We start from the raw sequence: 24,391 nt of genomic DNA on the forward strand, positions 1-24,391 counted from the left end.
TGGTGTGTAAAATACGTGACTTTAATACAAGATCAAGTGTTCATGCAGCTGAAAAATACTGTTTCGCTTCCATCAGGCAGCGTCGTCCAAAAGTCTCTGCAGGTTCTTCTGCACCTGGAAGACAACACCCGGTTCTTTTACTCGCTAATGTCGCTAACTGCTAGCCTAGCTGCTAACACTCCTGTCTTGCTAATGGAAGGTGATGCTGCGTTCCATTCGCACTGGGAAGTTGGAATATCTGAGTTTCTAGTCAAAAATGACAACTGGAAACCCCCCGAGGTCGGATTTCCGACTGGGAAAGTCGGAGAGTACTCACTCCTTTCAAAGATGGCTGCCCTAATTGTGATTCTGATGCCACCACGCTATAGTTTAATTTAGCATCTGTTAGCTAGTCTGAAGTGTTTGATGCCTATAGTTTAATTTAGAAGGTATTAGCTAGTCTGAAGTATTTGATGCGACCACGCTATAGTTTAATTTAGCATCTGTTAGCTAGTCTGAAGTGTTTTATGCCTATAGTTTAATTTAGAAGGTATTAGCTAGTCTGAAGTATTTGATGCCACCACGCTATAGTTTAATTTAGCATCTGTTAGCTAGTCTGAAGTGTTTTATGCCTATAGTTTAATTTAGTAGGTATTAGCTAGTCTGAAGTATTTGATGCGACCACGCTATAGTTTAATTTAGCATCTGTTAGCTAGTCTGAAGTGTTTGATGCCTATAGTTTAATTTAGAAGGTATTAGCTAGTCTGAAGTATTTGATGCGACCACGCTATAGTTTAATTTAGCATCTGTTAGCTAGTCTGAAGTGTTTTATGCTACCACGCTATTGTTTAATTGAGAATGTATTAGCTAGTCTGAAGTGTTTGATGCTACCACGCTATAGTTTATTTTAGCATCTGTTAGCTAGTCTGAAGTGTTTGATGCTACCACACTATAGTTTAATTTAGCATCTATTAGCTAGTCTAAAGTGTTTTATGCTACTACGCTATTTTTTTAATTTAGAATGTACTAAGTGTTTGATGCTACCACGCTATTGTTTAATTTAGAATGTATTAGCTAGTCTGAAGTGTTTGATGCTACCACGTTATAGTTAAATTTAGCATCTGTTAGCTTGTCTGAAGTGTTTGATGCTACCACGCTATAGTTTAATTTAGCATCTGTTAGCTCGTCTGAAGTGTTTGATGCTACCACACTATAGTTTAATTTAGCATCTGTTAGCTCGTCTGAAGTGTTTCATGCTACCACGCTATAGTTTATTTTAGCATCTGTTAGCTCGTCTGAAGTGTTTGATGCTACCACACAATAGTTTAATTTAGCATCTGTTAGCTCGTCGGAAGTGTTTGATGCTACCACGCTATAGTTTAATTTAGCATCTGTTAGCTCGTCTGAAGTGTTTGATGCTACCACGCTATAGTTTAATTTAGCATCTGTTAGCTCGTCTGAAGTGTTTGATGCTACCACGCTATAGTTTAACTTAGCATCTGTTAGCTCGTCTGAAGTGTTTGATGCTACCACGCTATAGTTTAATTTAGCATCTGTTAGCTCGTCTGAAGTGTTTGATGCTACCACACTATAGTTTGATTTAGCATTTGTTAGCTAGTCTGAAGTGTTTGATGCTACCACACTATAGTTTAATTTAGCATCTGTTAGCTAGTCTAAAGTGTTTTATGCTACTACGCTATGTTTTAATTTAGAATGTATTAGCTAGTCTGAAGTGTTTGATGCTACCACGCTTTTGTTTAATTTAGAATGTATTAGCTCGTCTGAAGTGTTTGATGCTACCACACCATAGTTTAATATTGCAATCTGTTAGCTAGTCTGAAATGTTTATTCTGATTCTGATTCTGATGCTACCACGCTATAGTTTAATTTAGCATCTGTTAGCTAGTCTAAAGTGTTTTATTCTACCACGCTATTGTTTAATTTAGCATCTGTTAGCTCTTCTGAAGTGTTTGATGCTACCACGCTATAGTTTAAATTAACATCTGTTAACTAGTCTAAAATGTTTTATGTTACTACTGTTAATCCTACTTTAATATAGCAACCTGTTAGGTAGTGAACATTTAAATTTCCCCTCAGGGATTAATAAAGTATTTCTGATTCTGATTCTAGTCTGAAATGTTTGATGCTACCACACTATTGTTTAATTTAGAGTAGTTAGTCTGAAGTGTTTGATGCTACCACGCCATAGTTTAATATAGCAATCTGTTAGCTAGTCTGAAATGTTTATTCTGGTTCTGATTCGGATGCTACCACGCTATAGTTTAATTTAGCATTTGTTAGCTAGTCTGAAGTGTTTTATGCTACTACGCTATTGTTTAATTTAGAATGTAATAGCTAGTCTGAAGTGTTTGACGCGACCACGCTAGTTTAATTTAGCATCTGTTAGTTAGTCTGAAGTGTTTGATGCTACCGCGCTATAGTTTGATTTAGCATATGTTAGCTAGTCTGAAATGTTTGATTTTACCACGCTATAGTTTAATTTAGAATGTATTAGCTAGTCTGAAGTGTTTGATGCTACCACACTATAGTTTAATTTAGTTAGCATCTATTAGCGAGTCTGAAGTGTTTGATGCTACCACGCTATAGTTTAAATTAACATCTGTTAGCTAGTCTAAAATGTTTTATGTTACTACTGTTAATCCTACTTTAATATAGCAACCTGTTAGGTAGTGAACATTTAAATTTCCCCTCAGGGATTAATAAAGTATTTCTGATTCTGATTCTAGTCTGAAATGTTTGATGCTACCACACTATTGTTTAATTTAGAGTAGTTAGTCTGAAGTGTTTGATGCTACCACGCCATAGTTTAATATAGCAATCTGTTAGCTAGTCTGAAATGTTTATTCTGGTTCTGATTCTGATGCTACCGCGCTATAGTTTAATTTAGCATTTGTTAGCTAGTCTGAAGTGTTTTATGCTACTACGCTATTGTTTAATTTAGAATGTAATAGCTAGTCTGAAGTGTTTGACGCGACCACGCTATAGTTTAATTTAGCATCTGTTAGTTAGTCTGAAGTGTTTGATGCTACCACGCTATAGTTTGATTTAGCATATGTTAGCTAGTCTGAAATGTTTGATTTTACCACGCTATAGTTTAATTTAGAATGTATTAGCTAGTCTGAAGTGTTTGATGCTACCACACTATAGTTTAATTTAGTTAGCATCTATTAGCGAGTCTGAAGAGTTTGATGCTACCACGCTATTGTTTAATTTAAGATGTATTAGCTAGTCTGTAGCATCAGTGTTGCAGACTATAATCAGCACCAGCGGGTGTTTGGTGTCACTTGATGGTGCGACGGACCTTCTCCAGCTTCCTCAGGTTGATGGTTAAAAGCTCAGACAAGAGCTCACTGCTGATGTCACCACTTCCTTGCAGGAGGTCTTTTCTGGAAGGTAAAAAAAAACAAGAAATAATAACGGTAATACGAATTATGCTAATTAGCGCCTGAGGGCTTCACTCATCCTGGTCTTCTGGAAGGTTCCAGAAACTTACTGGTGCTGGGCCAAGTCTGCCATGGAGCCCAGCGTGGTGAGTCTTTGCTCCAAGGAGAACATCTTCACGCTCAGGTAACACGAGGACAGCACCAGCACGCTCACGCTGAGTGCACACACACACACACACACACACACACACACACACACACACACACACACACACACACACACACACACACACACACACACACACACACACACACACACACACACACACACACACACACACGCGTGGATGAAAAGAGCACATGTAGAAACGTAGTGGATGACCAACTTACAGAAGGAGGTAAAAACACAAGAGCGTGTTGAGAGACAATGTTTGCATTCTTCTCTCCGTCATCGCCACACCTGAACAACAACACAACAACAACACAACATCAGCAACACACACGCGGTGTCGTGACGCCAACAACGTCGTGGAATCTCCTTACGCTCCTGCTTCTTGACGTGATGTTCTGCAGAACCTTCTCCGTGTTTTAAGGCCTCCAAGAACGGAGGAACAGGAAAGTCTGGGAGAGAAGAAACTCGTCATGTGACCACCGCGCCCATCCTGATTGGCTGAGGTACCTGCCAAGGCTGACAGCTTCTCCTCGTCCGGCGAATCAGAGCTGCTGCTTTCCGCCATGTCCCGCCTCCTGTCCCGCCTCCTGTCCCTCAAGGCGCCGCCCAAATCGCCAAAGTTGCCGCGGAAACCCTGCAGGGGCGCATGAGACTCACGGGTCGTGTTGTGTTGTGTCTTGTTGTGTCTTGTTGTGTCATGTCATGTTGTGTCTTGTTGAGTTGTGTCATGTTGAGTTGTGTCATGTTGTGTCGTGTTGAGTTGTGTCATGTTGTGTCTTGTTGAGTTGTGTTGAGGTGTGTCGTGTTGAGTTGTGTCATGTTGTGTCTTGTTGAGTTGTGTCATGTTGTGTCGTGTTGAGTTGTGTCATGTTGTGTCTTGTTGAGTTGTGTCATGTTGAGTTGTGTCATGTTGTGTTGTGTCATGTTGTGTCGTGTTGAGTTGTGTCATTTTGTGTCTTGTTGTGTCATGTTGTGTCTTGTTGAGTTGTGTTGAGTTGTGTCGTGTTGTGTCATGTTGAGTTGTGTCATGTTGTGTCGTGTTGAGTTGTGTCATGTTGGGTCATGTTGTGTCGTGTTGAGTTGTGTCATGTTGTGTCTTATTGTGTCATGTTGTGTTGTGTTGAGTTGTGTCATGTTGTGTCGTGTTGAGTTGTGTCATGTTGTGTCTTGTTGTGTCTTGTTGAGTTGTGTTGAGTTGTGTCATGTTGTGTCTTGTTGTGTCATGTTGTGTCTTGTTGTGTCATGTTGTGTCTTGTTGAGTTGTGTCGTATTGAGTTGTGTCATGTTGTGTCTTGTTGAGTTGTGTACTGTTGTGTCTTGTTGTGTCATGTTGTGTCTTGTTGAGTTGTGTCGTATTTAGTTGTGTCATGTTGTGTCTTGTTGAATTGTGTCGTATTGAGTTGTCATGTTGCGTCTTGTTGAGTTGTGTCATGTTGTGTCGTGTTGTGTCATGTTGAGTTGTGTCATGTTGTGTCGTGTTGAGTTGTGTCATGTTGTGTTGTTGTATGTTGTGTCGTGTTGAGTTGTGTCTTGTTGTGTCTTGTTGTGTCATGTTGTGTCTTGTTGAGTTGTGTCGTATTTAGTTGTGTCATGTTGTGTCTTGTTGAATTGTGTCGTATTGAGTTGTCATGTTGCGTCTTGTTGAGTTGTGTCATGTTGTGTTGTGTTGTGTCATGTTGAGTTGTGTCATGTTGTGTCGTGTTGAGTTGTGTCATGTTGTGTTGTTGTATGTTGTGTCGTGTTGAGTTGTGTCATGTTGTGTCTTGTTGTGTCTTGTTGTGTCATGTTGTGTCTTGTTGACTTGTCGTATTTAGTTGTGTCATGTTGTGTCTTGTTGAATTGTGTCGTATTGAGTTGTCATGTTGCGTCTTGTTGAGTTGTGCCATGTTGTGTTGTGTCATGTTGAGTTGTGTCATGTTGTGTTGTGTTGAGTTGTGTCATGTTGTGTTGTTGTATGTTGTGTTGTGTTGAGTTGTGTCATGTTGTGTCTTGTTGTGTCTTGTTGAGTTGTGTCATGTTGTGTCGTGTTGTGTCTTGATGAGTTGTGTGATGTTGTGTCGTGTTGAGTTGTGTCGTGTTGGGTTGTGTCATGTTGTGTCTTGTTGTGTCTTGTGTCTTGTTGAGCTGTGTTGAGTTGTGTCGTGTTGAGTTGTCATGTTGTGTCGTGTTGAGTTGTGTTGTGTTGTGTCGAGTGTAGTCGTTTCACGTTGTATAGGGGTTAAGTTATGTTGTGTTGAGTTGTGTCATGTTGTGTTGCGTTGAGTTGTGTCATGTTGTGTCGTGTTGAGTTGTGTTGTGTCATGTTGGGTTGTGTCATGTTGTGTCGTGTTGAGTTGTGTCATGTTGTCGTGTTGAGTTGTGTCATGTTGTGTTGTGTCATGTTGTGTCTTGTTGAGTTGTGTCATGTTGTGTCGTGTTGAGTTGTGTCGTGATGAGTTGTATCATGTTGTGTCGAGGGGAGTTGTATCACGTTGTGTCTTGTTGTGTCATGTTGTGTCTTGTTGAGTTGTGTCGTATTGAGTTGTCATGTTGTGTTATGTTGTGTTTTGTTGTTTCTTGTTGAGTTGTGTCGTATTGAGTTGTGTCATGTTGTGTCTTGTTGAGTTGTGTCGTATTGAGGTGTGTCATGTTGTGTCTTGTTGAGTTGTGTTGAGTTGTGTCATGTTGTGTCTTGTTGAGTTGTGTCCTGTTGTGTTGTGTTGTGTCATGTTGAGTTGTGTCATGTTGTGTCTTGTTGTGTTATGTTGTGTCGTGTTGAGTTGAGTTGTGTCATGTTGTGTTGTGTTATGTTGTGTCGTGTTGAGTTGTGTCATGTTGTGTCTTGTTGAGTTGTGTCATGTTGTGTCGTGTTGTGTCTTGTTGAGTTGTGTCATGTTGTGTTGTGTCATGTTGTGTCGTGTTGAGTTGTGTCATGTTGTGTCTTGTTGTGTCATGTTGTGTCTTGTTGAGCTGTGTTGAGTTGTGTCGTGTTGAGTTGTGTCATGTTGTGTCGTGTTGAGTTGTGTCATGTTGTGTCGTGTTGTGTCGAGTGTAGTCGTTTCACGTTGTATAGGGGTTAAGTTATGTTGTGTTGAGTTGTGTCATGTTGTGTCGCGTTGAGTTGTGTCATGTTGTGTCGTGTTGAGTTGTGTTGTGTCATGTTGAGTTGTGTTGTGTCATGTTGGGTTGTGTCATGTTGTGTCGTGTTGAGTTGTGTCATGTTGTCGTGTTGACTTGAGTCATGTTGTGTCATTTTGTGTCTTGTTGAGTTGTGTCATGTTGTGTCGTGTTGAGTTGTGTCGTGATGAGTTGTATCGAGGAAAGTTGTATCATGTTGCGTTGTGTCATGTCGAGTGGAGTCATTTCACGTTGTATCGGGTTAAGTTATGTTGTGCTGAGTTGTGTCATGTTGTGTCGTGTTGAGTTGTGTCGTGTTGAGTTGTGTCATGTTGCGTTGTGTCGAGTGGAGTCATTTCACGTTGCATCGGGTTAAGTAATGTGTTGAGTTGTGTCACGTTGTATCGTGATTAGTTGTGTCATGTTGTGTCGTGTTGAGTTGTGTCGTGTTGTGTTGTGTCGAGTGGAGTCATTTCACGTTGTATCGGGTTAAGTTGTGTTGTGTCATGTTGTGTTGTGTTGAGTTGTGTCATGTTGTGTTATGTCGAGTGGAGTCATTTCACGTTGTATCGGGTTAAGTTAAGTTGTGTTGAGTTGTGTCATGTTGTGCCGTGATGAGTTGTGTTATGTTGTGTTGTGTCGAGTGGAGTCATTTCACGTTCTATCAGGTTAAGTTATGTTGTATTGAGTTGTGTCGTGTCGAGTGGAGTCATTTCACGTTGTATCGGGTTAAGTCGTGTCATTTTGTGTCGTGTTGAGTTGCGCTGTGTCGTGTCGGGTTGTCTCAAGTGTTGCGTGGTGTTGTGTTGAGTCACGTGGTGTCGCGTTGAGCCCCGTAGTGTCGTCATGGCGTGTTGTGTGGCATTGGGTAGCGTTTGCTGACCAGAGGGAAGCGAGGCGAGGTCAGAGTTCTGGCGTTGTTGTGCGAGGAGGACGGCACAGGACTGCTGCACGGACTTCTTTCCTGGACAAGCGCAGGTCACAGCAGTCATGTGACGGGGGTTAAGGGGACAGTACCGTGACTTACCTCCAGGTGGAGACAGTACCGTGACTTACCTCCAGGTGGAGACAGACGGACATGAGGAACTTGTAGGTGTTGTCTCTGGACAGGAAGGACACGAAGACGTACTGCAGACACGTTTCAGCCGTCAGTCACAGGTGACTTTGGTCTTCCTGGAGGCGAACTCACTCTGTCGTTGGCGGTGGCGATCACCACCGCGTTCACCAAGATGGCCGTCTTGGTCTTCTTGACGTGGGTGACGGAGATGACCGGTATGGCGATCTGGCCGGGACACACAAGTTCCCACCGTAAGACGTCACATGCGCACACATTATACTTCCTGTTTGCGTGCGAGAAGCCTGCAGGGACGTGATGGCCGCACCTGGGTGTCTTTGTCAAACACTGATGAGTTGTGTCATGTTGTGTCGTGTTAAGTTGTGTTGAGTTGTGTAATGTTGCGTTGTTTTGGCAAACTCTACACAAGGCCAAAGCCTTCCCCCAAACAGAAGGGCCTCATGTCCAAATGTGAGTTTGGCTCCCATTTCCCCACAGAGGAGAGAACTGGAATCACAGTCAAAATTTCCCAACAGCTGAAGGCCATCCAGCAGTCAAGAAGGCTCTCACCTGAAGCAATCAAGTCCACTCCTTTAAAGTGTGCAGCTCCAGCTCAGACTTCAGGCCAACAAACACTGCTCTAGGAGAGTTTGCCTAGTGCAGTAGTGCCCAACTGTTTACAGAGACCAGGGTGGCTGACGGTGAGATCCATCCAGCCATCCATTTTCTACCGCTTGTCACTTTTGGGGTCGCGGGGGGTGCTGGAGCCTATCTCAGCTGCATTCGGGTGGAGGGCGGGGTACACCCTGGACAAGTCGCCACCTCATCACAGGGCCAACACAGATAGACAGACAACATTCACACTCACATTCACACACTAGGGCCAATTTAGTGTTGCCAATCAACCTATCCCCAGGTGCATGTTTTTGGAGGTGGGAGGAAGCCGGAGTACCCGGAGGGAACCCACGCAGTCACGGGGAGAACATGCAAACTCCACACAGAAAGATCCCGAGCCCGGGATTGAACTCGGGACCTTCCGCGCTGCCCTGAAGGTGAGATGACTTATATTATTTTGATGTTTGATTTGATATGTAGAATTTATTTTAAATGTTTAAATGCCAAATCCAAGCTGTAAAGGGTCACTATACTTTACATTTTACTGTAAAAAAACGGTTAATTGAAATCTAATTTGTTTATATTGGTCCCTAATTGCTTTTGTATTTTTCCACCTTCTCCAAAGGTTTTTCACCTTACAACTATTTTAATGAAAAAAGAGACAATCAAGTCCAAAATAAAAGGAGAAACAGAGATTTGTCTCATCATTGAATTAAAACAAAGAGTGAAGTCCCAGTGTAACCCCTGGTCAAACAGTCAAACCCTTTTCAAGATAGGGGAGAGCACAAACAAACAACACATAACTTGACAGTGAAAAACCGATCCCCCACTGGACAACCAGGAAAAGTTAATTTCACCAAGTTCACTCCCACTCCACTTGAGCTGTAAATATGGCTGACAAGAAGGCGCTTGACCAGCTACAGACAGAGAGGACGACTGCAAAAGCATCATTCACCTGCCTGGTCAACAGCCTCACCAGGAACCATGATGACATGTCTGAGGAGGAGCTCAGAGACAAGTTTCAAGACACTCATCACAGCAGATGACAAAGTCATGGAATCCAAAGACAAGGTAGAGGCCAAACTTCTGACACAGCTAAAAGATGGAGAAACTGAACTCACCCAAGTGCAACAAGAAGATCTGGATAATACTTCAAAGGAGTGTGAGTCAAAGCGGGCGTAGGTCCAGGGGGACAAGTTTGGAAGAGATGAAGTGTCCATAGCTCTTCTGGCAGAAGATGAGTGTAGATGCACCACTGCTGTGGAACCAGATTACTGTAACGTTTTATTTTCGGGCCTCCCTATGTCTAGCATTAAAAGATTACAGTTGGTACAAAATGCGGCTGCTAGACTTTTGACAAAAACAAGAAAGTTTGATCATATTACGCCTATACTGACTCACTTGTACTGGCTTCCTGTGCACCTAAGATGCGACTTTAAGGTTTTACTACTTATGTATAAAATACTACACGGTCAAGCTCCTGCCTATCTTGCCGATTGTATTGTACCATATGTCCCGGCAAGAAATCTGCGTTCAAAGAACTCTGGCTTATTAGTGATTCCCAGAGCCCAAAAAAAGTCTGCGGGCTATAGAGCGTTTTCTATTCGGGCTCCAATACTATGGAATGTCCTCCCGGTAAAAGTTAGAGATGCTACCTCAGTAGAAGCATTTAAGTCTCATCTTAAAACTCATTTGTATACTCTAGCCTTTAAATAGACTCCCTTTTTAGACCAGTTGATCTGCCGTTTCTTTTATTTTCTTTTCTACTCTGCTCCCAACCCGGGGTGGACCGCTAGCCTGTGCATCGGATGGGGACATCTCTACGCTGCTGACCCGTCTCCGCTCGGGATGGTTCCTGCTGGCCCCACTATGGACTGGACTTTCGCTGATGTGTTGGACTTTCACAATATTATGTCAGACCCACTCGACATCCATTGCTTTCGGTCTCCCCTAGAGGAGGAGGGGGGGGGGGGGGGTTACCCACATATGCGGTCCTCTCCAAGGTTTCTCATAGTCATTCACATTGACGTCCCACTGGGGTGAGTTTTCCTTGCCCGTATGTGGGCTCTGTACCGAGGATGTCGTTGTGGCTTGTACAGCCCTTTGAGACACTTGTGATTTAGGGCTATATAAATAAACATTGATTGATTGATTGATTGCTATGAACCTGGATGGATATGAATTCATGCTGAAACACCTGGAAGGACTGGTGAAGACGGCAAAGGAGGTGCATGGTTGGTGGAGATAATGGGTCCCTGAAGATACAGTAGTCGAAATCCTGACAACCTTAAAAAGTCTGGAACTACAGTCCACCAAGCTGGTTTCCAAGAAGGCTGACTTCATTCAACAGAGGATAAAGGAAGACGTCATGAGGGAACCAATTGCTACCAGTCATCCTGTGCCAGCCATCAAGTTGAAACCAACAGCCCTTCCTAAGTTTACTGGAAACATACTTGAATTCCACAGGTGGAAAAAGGACTGGGAAGCACAATTGGTTCCAAGGAGGTGAAGAAGGCCCAATTGCTGGACAGTGTTGAGGACAAGCTCAGGAAAGACCTTTGTCTCACCACTCATATCACAGCCGATGACATCTTCCGTGTTCTGGAGAATCGCTATGGCAACCGGACATCCATTGCTATAGAGATAGTGGAGGAGCTGCAGAGAATGCAACCTGTCAAAAGTAACCAGCCGCGAAATGTCGTGGAGCTAATCCAAGTTGTGGAGAAGGCGCTTCAAGATCTCAGTGAGCTTGGGGACACCGGCGCCATCAAAAACCCACTCGTGACCAAGTCCATTTAGGGAAAACTCCCAGGACCTCTCAGAAAGGAATGGCTCATCTATGCAGCAGACACCAGGAATGCTGTGACTCCAGCAAGCAGGTTTGACGGTCTCTTGGACTTCCTCAAAGAGAGCATATATGAGCAGCTGGAACAACTGGATGAGGAACCTAACAAGAGGGAATCGAAGCCTAGAGCCAAGACATGCCAGGACAAAATCCACCAAAGCAAGTGACGACCGCACTGGCTGTGTTGTCTGTGGAGATGGGAAGCACAGGAAGAAGCTCTACTATTGCATGCAGTTCCGGGCACTGCAGCTTGCAGAGAAGAAGGCTGCTGCTAAGAAGTTGGGACTGGTGGTGGATCCCTGGGTCACAAAACATTGCAGATGTCATCACCAGAGGAGCAGGCCCTCAAGATCTGGATGAACATTCAGAGTGGCAAAATGGACCCGAGTTCTTGAGTCTGCCAGAAAGTGAGTGGCCAACCAAATCTGCTAAGGAACTACAACCACTGCCAGAGAGAGCATCAACAAGTTGCAGAGAAAAGCATTTGCTGCTCGGAAACAGTTCCTGGGAAAAGTGCCCGAACACAATATAAACCAAATCCAAACAGAACAGAGGCGGCCACCAGGAGGGTCAATTGTTCAAAGCCTTGTGAATGTCAAACGGTTCAGTGTCCTGACCAGACTGGTCACAACAGTTGCAATGGTCTGGAGGGCAGCAAAAAGGTTCCGTCAACGGGTTCAGGCCTTGCATGGCCCAAAGTGGGAGGCAGTCTCCTCCAGAGAAGCCATCTCTGTGGAAGAAAGGAAAGATGCCCTGAAAGACATTTTTCTTGCAGCACAAGAGGGCACAATCTTCCCAAACTCAACTACTGACAGGCTGGTGGTCTACAAAGACCAGGACTCTGGACTGTTGGTCTGTGGTGGCCGAGTGCAAGCATTCAAAGATGACCACTGCTGTGTCCCACTCCTACCCTATGATGCCTGGGTGTCTACACTGTTGGCCCGAGAGGCGCACAACAAGAGCCATGATGGAGTGGCTGGCACACTGCTCAGGATGAGGAAGAAAGCATGGGTAATAAGGGGCAGAAGAGTTGCTCAAAAGGTTGTTGATGGCTGCATGACCTGCAGGAAGTCAAGAGCAAGTAAGGGCCGACAAGTGATGAGTGACTTGCCATCAGAGAGGACAGAGCCTGCCGTACCTTTTGAGTTTACAACACTAGACCTTTTCGGGACGTACCAAGTACGAGATGATGTCAAGAAAAGAGTAACAATCAAAGTCTGGGGAGTTGTCTTTTGTTGCATGGCCAGCAGAGCTATCCACACCGAACTGGTGAACACACCATCAACAGACAGCTTTCTGATGGCTTACCAACGGTTCACATAGTACTTGGATGAATAGAACAAAGTGGATGTGGAAAATTCACCCAGCTGACTCATCACACAGGAACGGTGCGACAGAAGCCGCTGTACGTGTTGCAAAGAGGGCACTCCAGAGTCTTGGTAAGGAGTCCGGGCTCAGCTTCTCAGAGTTCCAGACAGCCCGCTACACTGCAGCAAACCTGGCAAACGAGCGCCCGATTGATGCCAGAGTTCAAAGTCGGGAAAACTGTATCCAATATGTCACACCAAACATCCTCCTGCTTGGTCGAGCATCTATAAGTGGAGACCACAAAACATTTGACTTTTCCAGCTACCCCTACAAAAGGCTAAGGGCAATGCAGGCAGAGGTAAGCAGGTTGTGGACATCTTGGAGTCAACTCGCAGGTCCCCATCTCGTTATCAGAAGCAAGTGGCATACCGCTGAAAGCAATGTCACTGTGGGAGACATCGTCTGGTTATGCGACCAGAACGCACTAAGGGGTCACTTCAAGCTTGGCAGAGTTGTCAGCACCAACCCAGACAGCAAAAGCATTGTGAGGGATGTCCACATCCGGGTTTTCCCAAGCTACTGTGTCCCCCTGACAAAAGCCCCAAAGGCAAAGACCAGCTATCCCAATTCAAGCAGCAGAAAGGAAAAGCTCCAAGCCACCGTTCTGCACAGACATAAGACGGTTGGTTGTCCTACTAACTGCTGAGGAACAGGAATAGAAAATCTTGGCACAACCACCAAAACTAACCACGCGCACTTAGTTTGCCTACAGTCGGCGATCTTCCCGATGTATCCATGGAAAGATCGAGTGGGAGGTGTTTTGGCAAACTCTACACAAGGCCAAAGCCTTCACCCAAACAGAAGGGCCTCATGTCCAATTGTGAGTTTGGCTCCCATTTCCCCCCAGGGGAGAGAACTGGAATCACAGTCAAAATTTCCCAAACAGCTGAAGGCCATCCAGCAATCAAGAAGGCTCTCACCTGAAGCAATCAAGTCCACTCCTTTAAAGTGTGCAGCTCCAGCTCAGACTTCAGGCCAACAAACACTGCTCTAGGAGAGTTTGCCTAGTGCAGTAGTGCCCAACTGTTTACAGAGACCAGGGTGGCTGACGGTGAGATGACTTATATTATTTTGATGTTTGATTTGATATGTTGAATTTATTTTAATTGCCAAGTGGTTGTTAAATGTTAAATGCCAAATCCAAGCTGTAAAGGGTCACTATATGTACTTTTTAAAACACTTTACTTTAAAAAACGGTTCATTGACATGTAATTTGTTTATATTGGTCCCTAATTGCTTTTGTGTTTTTTCCACCTTCTCCAAAGATTTTTCACCTTACAACTATTTAATGAAAAAAGAGACAATCGGGTCCAAAATAAAAGGAGAAACAGAGATTTGTCTCATCATTGAATTAAAACAAAGAGTGAAGTCCCAGTGTAACCCCTGGTCAAACACTCAAACCCTTTCAAGATAGGCGAGAGCACAAACAACACATAACTTGACATGCATGTGTTGTGTCTTGTTAAGTTGTGTTGAGTTGTGTCTTGTTAACTTGTGTTGAGTTGTGTCGTGTTGAGTTGTGTTGAGTTGTCATGTTGTGTCGTGTTGAGTTGTGTCATGTTGTGTTGTGTCATGTTGAGTTGTCGTGTTGAGTTGTGTCATATTGTGTCGTGTCACGTTGTGTCGTGTTGAGTTGTGTCATGTTGTGTCGTGTTGAGTTGTCATGTTGTGTCGTGATGAGTTGTCGTGTTGTGTCATGTTGAGTTGTGTCCTGTTGTGTCGTGATGAGTTGTGTCATGTTGTGTCGTGTTGAGTTGTGTCGTGATGAGTTGTGTCATGTTGATTTGTGTCATGTTGTGTCATGTTGAGTTGTCATGTTGTGTTGAGTTGTGTCATGTTGTGTCATGTCATGTTGTGTTGTGTCGTGTTGAGTTGTCATGTTGTGTTGAGTTGTGTCATGTTGTGTTGAGTTGTGTCATATTGTGTCGTGTCATGTTGTGTCGTGTTGAGTTGTGTCATGTTGTGTCATGTTGAGTTGTGGCGTGTTGAGTTGTCATGTTGTGTCGTGTTGAGTTGTGTCGTGATGAGTTGCGTCGTGTTGTGTTGTGTTGAGTTGCGTCATGTTGAGTTGTGTCATGTTGTGTTGTGATGAGTTGTGTCGTGTTGAGTTGTGTCGTGATGAGTTGTGTCATGTTGTGTCGTGTTGATTTGTGTCATGTTGTCATGTTGAGTTGTCATGTTGAGTTGTCATGTTGTGTCGTGTTGTGTCATGTCATGTTGTGTTGTGTCGTGTTGAGTTGTCATGTTGTGTTGAGCTGTGTCATGTTGTGTTGAGTTGTGTCGTGTCATGTTGTGTCGTGTTGAGTTGTGTCGTGTTGAGTTGTCATGTTGTGTTGAGTTGTGTCGTGATGAGTTGTGTTGTGTTGTGTTGAGTTGCGTCATGTTGAGTTGTGTCATGTTGTGTCATGTTGAATTGTGTCGTGATGAGTTGTGTCATGTTGTGTCGTGTTGATTTGTGTCATGTTGGCGTGTTGAGTTGTGTCATGTTGTGTCGTGATGAGTTGAGTCGTGTTGAGTTGTGTCGAGTTGAGTCGTGTCATGTTGTGTCCTGTTGAGTTGTGTCATGTTGTGTCATGTGTCGTGTTAAGTTGTGTAGTGTTGAGTTGTGTCGTGTTGAGCTGGGTCGTGTTGAGTTGTGTCGTGTTTTGTGTCGTGATGAGTTGTGTCATGTTGTGTTGTGTCATGTTGTGTCTAGTGGAGTCGTTTCACATTGTATAGGGTTAAGTTATGTTGTGTCGAGTTGTGTCATGTTGTGTCGTGTTTGAGTTGTGTCGTGTTTGAGTTGTCATGTTTGAGTTGTGTCATGTTGTGTCGTGTTTGAGTTGTGTCATGTTGTGTTGAGTTGTGTCGTGTTGAGCTGGGTCGTGTTGAGTTGTGTCGTGTTGTTTTGTGTCGTGATAAGTTGTGTCATGTTGTGCTGTGTCATGTTGTGTCTAGTGGAGTCGTTTCACGTTGTATAGGGTTAAGTTATGTTGTGTTGAGTTGTGTCATGTTTGAGTTATGTCTTGTTGTGTCGTGTTTGAGTTATGTCATGTTGTGTCGTGTTTGAGTTGTGTCATGTTGTGTCGTGTTGAGTTGTGTCATGTTGTGTCGTGTTGAGTTGTGTCATGTTGTGTCGCGGGACGTGATGGCCGCACCTTGGTGTCTTTGCCAAACACTTTGGAGTGGAAACAGATCCAGTGGTCCGACACAAACATCCGTCCCTGGTAGAGGATGTCTTTCTGCAGCGCGCACGTGTAACCTGAACAAACACAACGTCAACACAACACAACACACGCACGCACGCAGCTCACGCTTCGTTTCTACTTTGGCCTTCCGGAAGTTTCCTTAGGATCCAACTTACTTTGTCTGAGGTGCTCGTCGCTGCTGATCTCCTTAAACGCTTTATGGTACTGGCAGTTGCTCTTGGACAGCTGCAACGCCACAACAACGCTCGTTAGAGTACACGCTGATAGTAGTAGTACAAGAAGTAGTAGTAGTAGTAGTCATAGTAGTAGTAGTCATTGTAGTACCAGTAGTAGTAGTAGTAGAAGTAGTACCAGTATTATTAAATAGGTGTATAATTGTTTGGTTGTCAAATGTTAAGGTGGAATTATAAATAGGTGTATAATTGTTTTGTTGTCAGAAGTATTAGTAATAATAGTAAAAATCGTAATGGAACCAGTAAACGTTGTAGTAGTAGTAATAATAGAAGTAGTAGAATTAGTAGAAGTAATAGTAATAGTAGAAGTAGTAGTAGAACTAGTAGATGTAGTAGTAGGAATAATAGAAGTAGTAGTAATAATGATAAGAGTAGTAGTAGTAGTAGTAATAATAGTCGTAGTAGTAGTTATATAATTAGAAGTAGTAGTATAACTAGTATAAGAAGTAGTAGTAATAATAATATGAGTATTAGTAGCAGTAGTAGTAGTAGTTGTAATACTAGGAGTAGTAGTACTTTAAAAGCCCAGGCAGGCAGTAAACAGATACAACAACATACAAGGTAAAGTGTCAGACTTGTTGATGAAAAATGGCCGACTATTATTGAATGAGTGACCTCTGACCTGACTGTAGTGAGACTTCTTCCTGTCCACCTTGCAGTCCAGTTCAGTCTGGACCTGAGTCAGCAGAGTCGGGTCTAAGGTCTTGGACCTGCAAACAGCAACCAGGGCACAATGACCACTGACTCTTACACAACCTGTGTCCCACATGGAATACTTGTGTTAGTACACTTTTAGAAGTACTCCTTGTGTCAGTACACTTGAACAATTGCACATATGTGTACTTGCATTAGTACACTCGGCATAGTACACTTTCAAATGTATGTTGTGTTCTTGTAGTATACGTCAATATGTATACTGTGTACAATTAATATGCTGTGCACTTGCGTCAGTACACTTCATTGTGTACTTGCATCAGTACACTTGAATAGGTATACTGTGTATTTGCGGCAGTACACTTGTTAGGTATTCTGTGTACTTGTGTCAGTACACTTTAAAAGGTATATTGTGTACTTGCATTTTTACACTTGAATAAGTATACTGTGTACTTGCGTCAGTACACTTCAATAAGTATAATGTGAATTTGCGTCAGTACACGTGAATAGGTATACTTGCATCACTTGGATAGGTACACTTGATTAGGTGTACTGTGTACTTTCGTCAGTACACTTCAATGGATACACTTGAATAGGTATACTGTGTACTTGGATCAGTATTAATGGGCATACAGTGTACTTGGATCACTACATAATATTGTGTACTTGCATCAATACACTTGATTAGGTATACTGTGTTCTTGCTGCTGTGTACTTGCATCACTTGAATAGGTTTACTGTGCACTTGTATCAGGATTATTTACACTGTATTGTATATGTCATGTACATGACAGGTATATGTCAGGTGTATGACAGGTATATGACAGGTGTATGTACGGTATACGTCAGGTATATGTCAGGTGTATGACAGGTGTATGTCAAGTATAAGTCAGGTATATGACAGGTACAGTATATGTCAGGTATATGTCAGGTGTATGGCAGGTATATGGCAGGTACATGACAGGTACATGACAGGTACATGACAGGTACATGACAGGTATATGTCAGGTGTATGGCAGGTATATGGCAGGTATATGACAGGTATATGTCAGGTATATGACAGGTATATGTCAGGTGTATGTCAGGTATATGACAGGTATATGTCAGGTGTATGGGAGGTAGATGTCTTGTGATAAAATTATAAACAAATCTGAATCATCAACATTTAATAAAAGTATATTTGAAGAGACAATAAACATCAACTTGTAATTAAAGTGTAAATAAAGTTAAAGTATAAATAAAGTTAAAGTAATCATCAACTTGTAATTAAAGTATAAATAAAGTTAAAGTAATCATCAACTTGTAATCAAAGTATAAATTAAGATAAAGTAAACATAGACTTGTAAAAAGTATATTTGAAGTTACAATAATCATCAACTTGTAATTAAAGTATAAATAAAGTTAAAGTAAACATAGACTTGTAATAAAAGTATGAATAAAGTTAAAGTAAACATAATCTTGTGATAAAATTATAAATAAATCATAATCATCAACTTTTAACAAAAGTATATTTGAAGTTACAGTAATCATCAACTTGTAATTAAAGTATAAATAAAGTTAAAGTAAACACAGACTTGTAATAAAAGTATCAATACAGTTAAAGTAAACATAGACTTGTAAAACTTATATTTGAAGTGACAATAATCATCAACTTGTAATTAAATTATACATTAATTTTACAGTAATCATCAACTTGTAATAAAAGTATAAATAAAGTTAAAGTAAACATAGACTTGTAATAAAAGTGTATTTGAAGTTACAATAATCATCAACTTGTAATTAAAGTATAAATAAAGTTAAAGTATAAATAAAGTTAAAGTAATCATCAACTTGTAATGAAAGTATAAATTAAGATAAAGTAAACATACACTTGTAAAAAGTATATTTGAAGTTACAATAATCAACTTGTAATTAAAGTATTAATAAAGTTAAAGTAAACATAGACTTGTAATAAAAGTAAAAATAAAGTTAAAGTAAACATAGACTTGTAATAAAAGTATATTTAAAGTTACAATAATACGGAGCCCCTAAAGGGACATGGGAATTTTTTAAATTTTTTTTTTAGACATGTATCTCGTGCGCACAAGAAAGTTTCTCGTGGCCACGAGAAACTTTTTATTAAAAAAAAAAAAAAAAATATTATTATTATTTTTTTTAATAAAAAGTTTCTCGTGGCCACGAGAAAGCATTGGATGCGTGCTGATGGTTTGGTGTGTGTTAAAATGGCAGTTTAGGAGTTAATATGGCTGTATTTCCAATTAGGACTTTCCCCCATGTGTGTTGTGGCAAAATGTGAATGCTTGATTAGTAGGTGTGAGACAAACACTTTATCTTCCTGGTTATTGTAACGCTACGTGTTTGACATTATTTAAGACTTTATCATGCCCGGGAAAGGACAGTTTTCCTCTTCTGTGGCTGTGGGGGGTGGGCGTGGCTTGCGGAGTGTGTCAGTTAGTCCCATGTTGATGTGATCAAACTTCTTTCTTGCTTGGAAGATACACACACAATTGTAACTGTTATTTCTTCCTGCAAATAATAAATATGTACAACGTGTTTGGATGTATTCATTTATGTAAAATTGTCATTAAATGTAATATTGCCTGACAAAAAGTGATTCGACGTACGTAATATTTTGATATTTACACATCGCATATTTACACACGCGCATCTGACTAGAATACCCTTATGTGCATTACATATATCAACATCAACTACCTACTGTACTGTTTACTTGTTGAAATACCCTTTTTAGAACAAATATCTACCCATATAATTTATATATATATATATATATATATATATATATATATATATATATATATATATATATATATATATATATATATATATATATATATATATATATATAATACATGTCTAAAAAAAAAAAAAAAATTCCCATGTCCCTTTAGGGGCTCCGTACAATAATCATCAACTTGTAATTAAAGTATAAATAAAGTTAAAGTAATCATCAACTTGTAATGAAAGTATAAATTAAGTTAAAGTAAACATCGACTTGTAATAAAAGTATATTTGAAGTTACAATAATTATTAACTTGTAATTAAAGTATACATAAAGTTAAAGTAAACACAGACTTGTAAATAAAGTATAAAGTAAGATAAAGTAAACATAGACTTGTAAAAAGTATATTTCAAGTTACAATAATCAACTTGTAATTAAAGTATAAATAAAGTTAAAGTAAACATAGACTTGTAATAAAAGTATATTTGAAGTTACAATAAATATCAACTTGTAATTAAAGTATAAATAAAGTTAAAGTATAAATAAAGTTAAAGTAATCATCAACTTGTAATCAAAGTATAAATTAAGATAAAGTAAACATAGACTTATAAAAAGTATATTTGAAGTTACAATAATCATCAACTTGTAATTAAAGTATAAATAAAGTTAAAGTAAACAGACTTGTAATAAAAGTATAAATAAAGTTAAAGTAAACATAATCTTGTGATAAAATTATAAATAAATCATAATCATCAACTTGTAATAAAAGTATATTTGAAGTTACAATAATCATCAACTTGTAATTACAGTATGAATAAAGTTAAAGTAAACACAGACTTGTAATAAAAGTATCATTACAGTTAAAGTAAACATAGACTTGTAAAACTTATATTTGAAGTGACAATAATCATCAACTTGTAATTAAATTATACATTAATTTTACAGTAATCATCAACTTGTAATACAAGTATATTTCAAGTTACAGTAATCATCAACTTGTAATTGAAGTATAAATACAATTTAAGTAAAAAAACTTGTAATAAAAGTATAAATAAAGTTAAAGTAATCATCAACTTGTAATAAAAGCATAAAGTTAAAGTAAACATAGACTTGTAAAAAGTATATTTGAAGTAACAATAATCATCAACTTGTAATTAAAGTATAAATAAAGTTAAAGTAAACAGACTTGTAATAAAAGTATAAATAAAGTTAAAGTAAACATAATCTTGTGATAAAATTATAAATAAATCATAATCATCAACTTGTAATAAAAGTATATTTGAAGTTACAATAATCATCAACTTGTAATTACAGTATAAATAAAGTTAAAGTAAACACAGACTTGTAATAAAAGTATCATTACAGTTAAAGTAAACATAGACTTGTAAAACTTATATTTGAAGTGACAATAATCATCAACTTGTAATTAAATTATACATTAATTTTACAGTAATCATCAACTTGTAATACAAGTATATTTCAAGTTACAGTAATCATCAACTTGTAATTGAAGTATAAATACAATTTAAGTAAAAAAACTTGTAATAAAAGTATAAATAAAGTTAAAGTAATCATCAACTTGTAATAAAAGCATAAAGTTAAAGTAAACATAGACTTGTAAAAAGTATATTTGAAGTAACAATAATCATCAACTTGTAATGAAAGTATAAATAAAGTTAAAGTAAACATAGACTTGTGATAAAATTATAAATAAAGTTAAAGTAATCATCAACTTTTAATAAAAGTATATCTGAAGTTACAGTAATCATCAACTTGTAATGAAAGTATAAATAAAGTTAAAGTAAACATAAACTTGTGAAAAAATTATAATTAAAGTTAAAGTAATCATCAACTTATAATAAAAGTATATTTGATGTTACAGTAATTATCAACTTGTAACTAAAGTATAAATAAAGTTAAAGTAAACAGACTTGTAATAAAAGTGTAAATAAAGTTAAAGTACAAACCCGGTTTCCATATGAGTTGGGAAATTGAGTTAGATGTAAATATAAACGGAATACAATGATTTGCAAATCCTTTTCAACCCATATTCAGTTGAATATGCTACAAAGACAACATATTTGATGTTCAAACTCATAAACATTATTTTTTTTGCAAATAATCTTTAACTTTAGAATTTGATGCCAGCAACACGTGACAAAAAAGTTGGGAAAGGTGGCAATAAATACTGATAAAGTTGAGGAATGCTCATCAAACACTTATTTGGAACATCCCACAGGTGTGCAGGCTGATTGGGAACAGGTGGGTGCCATGATTGGGTATAAAAGTAGATTCCATGAAATGCTCAGTCATTCACAAACAAGGATGGGGCGAGGGTCACCACTTTGTCAACAAATGCGTGAGCAAATTGTTGAACAGTTTAAGAAAAACCTTTTTCAACCAGCTATTGCAAGGAATTGAGGAATTTCACCATCTACGCTCCGTAATATCATCAAAGGGTTCAGAGAATCTGGAGAAATCACTACACGTAAGCAGCTAAGCCCGTGACCTTCGATCCCTCAGGCTGTACTGCATCAACAAGCGACATCAGTGTGTAAAGGATATCACCACATGGGCTCAGGAACACTTCAGAAAGCCACTGTCAGTAACTACAGTTGGTCGCTACATCTGTAAGTGCAAGTTAAAACTCTCCTATGCAAGGCGAAAACCGTTTATCAACAACACCCAGAAACGCCGTCGGCTTCGCTGGGCCTGAGCTCATCTAAGATGGACTGATACAAAGTGGAAAAGTGTTCTGTGGTCTGACGAGTCCACATTTCAAATTGTTTTTGGAAACTGTGGACGTCGTGTCCTCCGGACCAAAGAGGAAAAGAACCATCCGGATTGTTATAGGCGCAAAGTTGAAAAGCCAGCATGTGTGATGGTATGGGGGTGTATTAGTGCCCAAGACATGAGTAACTTACACATCTGTGAAGGCACCATTAATGCTGAAAGGTACATACAGGTTTTGGAGCAACATATGTTGCCATCCAAGCAACGTTACCATGGACGCCCCTGCTTATTTCAGCAAGACAATGCCAAGCCACGTGTTACATCAACGTGGCTTCATAGTAAAAGAGTGCGGGTACTAGACTGGCCTGCCTGTAGTCCAGACCTGTCTCCCATTGAAAATGTGTGGCGCATTATGAAGCCTAAAATAGCACAACAGAGACCCCCGGACTGTTGAACAACTTAAGCTGTACATCAAGCAAGAATGGGAAAGAATTCCACCTGAGAAGCTTCAAAAATGTGTCTCCTCAGTTCCCAAACATTTACTGAGTGTTGTTAAAAGGAAAGGCCATGTAACACAGTGGTGTACATGCCCTTTCCCAACTATTTTGGCACGTGTTGCAGCCATGAAATTCTAAGTTAATTATTATTTGCAAAAAAATAAAGTTTATGAGTTTGAACATCAAATATGTTGTCTTTGTAGTGCATTCAATTGAATATGGGTTGAAAAGGATTTGCAAATCATTGTATTCTGTTTATATTTACATATAACACAATTTCCCAACTCATATGGAAACGGGGTTTGTAAGTAACAAGTTAAAGTAAGTTACATTGACTTGTAAAAAGTATATTTGAAGTAACAATAATTATCAACTTGTAATGAAAGTATAAATTAAGATAAAGGTAAACATAGACTTGTAAAAAGTATATTTGAAGTTACAATAATCATCAACTTGTAATAAAAGTATAAGTAAAGTCCCAGTAATAATAATTACAGTAAGAAATAGTCATATTATTTACCGGACCAAAGTTGCTTTTCTGCATTCTGACACTTCTTGATGTTCGGCCTCAGCGGCCTGCAGATGCTCGCTGGCTATCCTCGCACGTCTTTGACGCTCCTCTGCCGCCATGTCCATGTCAGAGCTGCACACAGCGGCCAGGACGTCTTTTATTGATCATTCGCTGATGCATGTGAGACGGCGTTGGTGCTCTGACCTGACAGGTACGTGGTTTTCCTTCTCGTCCGCTCTCGAGGTTCCTCTGCAGGCCCGCCTGGCCTCCTCCCGCTGGCCCGTGCTCGCCTCCGTCATCACGCAGGGGACAACTGACCCCTCGCCGCCGTCGCCGCCTGGTCTCCTTCACCTGCCGCGTGGGCGTGGCCCCCTGGCGGTCACAGCCAATCAGACGACGTGATGTGTGTAAGGGGTTAAACCTTCGCCTGGTGACATTTGACCATGAGCTGTGTTTTGAGAAGGATTTGGAAATGCTGTACAGGAGAGAGAGGAGAATGTAAAATGCACCCTGCAGGAGGTCACACGAGCCAGTTATTGTCTTCTTTGTGTGTGTTTGTGCGTGCGTGTGTGTGTGTGTGTTTGTGTGTAATGTGAGCTGAGCAGCTGATGTTATGGCAACGCAATAGTGTTGTTGCTTCCACGCTGAAAACATCTAAAAAAGCAAAGTTTCTTTAACTAAAACGCACACACACACACACACATGCAGGCATGCACACAAAGTGTGTCTGTTTGTGTAACAAAGTCCATGTTTGTCAATTGTTCAACAGTTTTATGGTCAAAATCCAGACAAACAAACTGGGCCCAGGTCTCAAAACACACAATAACAAAGTGAAACTACCTTTCCTCTAATGGACCTTTGAGGAGAAACTACCTTCCCAGACAGCTCAATTTTTGTTTCATCTGACCACATAACTTTCCACCAGAAGGTCTTATCTTTGTCCATGTGATGTCAGATGAAACAAAAATGTAGCTGTTTAGCCACAATACCCAGCAATATGTTTGGAGGAGAAAAGGTGAGGCCTTTAATCCCAGGAACACCATTCCCACCGTCAAGCATGGTGGTGGTAGTATTATGCTCTGGGCCTGTTTTGCTGCCAATGGAACTGGTGCTTTAAATGGGACAATGAACAATGGAACTGGTGCTTTACAGAGAGTAAATGGGACAATGAAAAAAGAGGATTACCTCCAAATTCTTCAGGACAACCTAAAATCATCAGCCCGGAGGTTGGGTCTTGGGAGCAGTTGGGTGTTCCAACAGGACAATGACCCCAAACACACGTCAAAAGTGGTAAAGGAA

At 40.2% G+C, this 24,391-nt stretch overlaps 1 protein-coding gene across 1 annotated transcript; it reads right to left on the minus strand.

The window, feature by feature from the left end:
• Nucleotide 1: 1 nt before the first annotated feature.
• On the minus strand, nucleotides 2-23,542 carry LOC133632640 (GRAM domain-containing protein 2B). Its single transcript, XM_062025184.1, has 14 exons — nucleotides 23,297-23,542; nucleotides 23,102-23,224; nucleotides 16,577-16,664; nucleotides 15,877-15,946; nucleotides 15,671-15,774; nucleotides 7,841-7,933; nucleotides 7,708-7,779; nucleotides 7,535-7,615; nucleotides 4,063-4,189; nucleotides 3,927-4,004; nucleotides 3,774-3,843; nucleotides 3,494-3,598; nucleotides 3,302-3,386; nucleotides 2-114 (listed from the first exon to the last, which is right to left on the minus strand). Exons 1-14 carry the CDS (start codon nucleotides 23,389-23,391, stop codon nucleotides 73-75), a joined length of 1,233 nt encoding a protein of 410 aa, XP_061881168.1. The 5' UTR covers nucleotides 23,392-23,542; the 3' UTR covers nucleotides 2-72.
• Nucleotides 23,543-24,391: the final 849 nt, after the last annotated feature.

This window comes from Entelurus aequoreus, linkage group LG17 (genome assembly GCF_033978785.1).
Source record: "Entelurus aequoreus isolate RoL-2023_Sb linkage group LG17, RoL_Eaeq_v1.1, whole genome shotgun sequence".
Taxonomy (NCBI): domain Eukaryota; kingdom Metazoa; phylum Chordata; class Actinopteri; order Syngnathiformes; family Syngnathidae; genus Entelurus; species Entelurus aequoreus.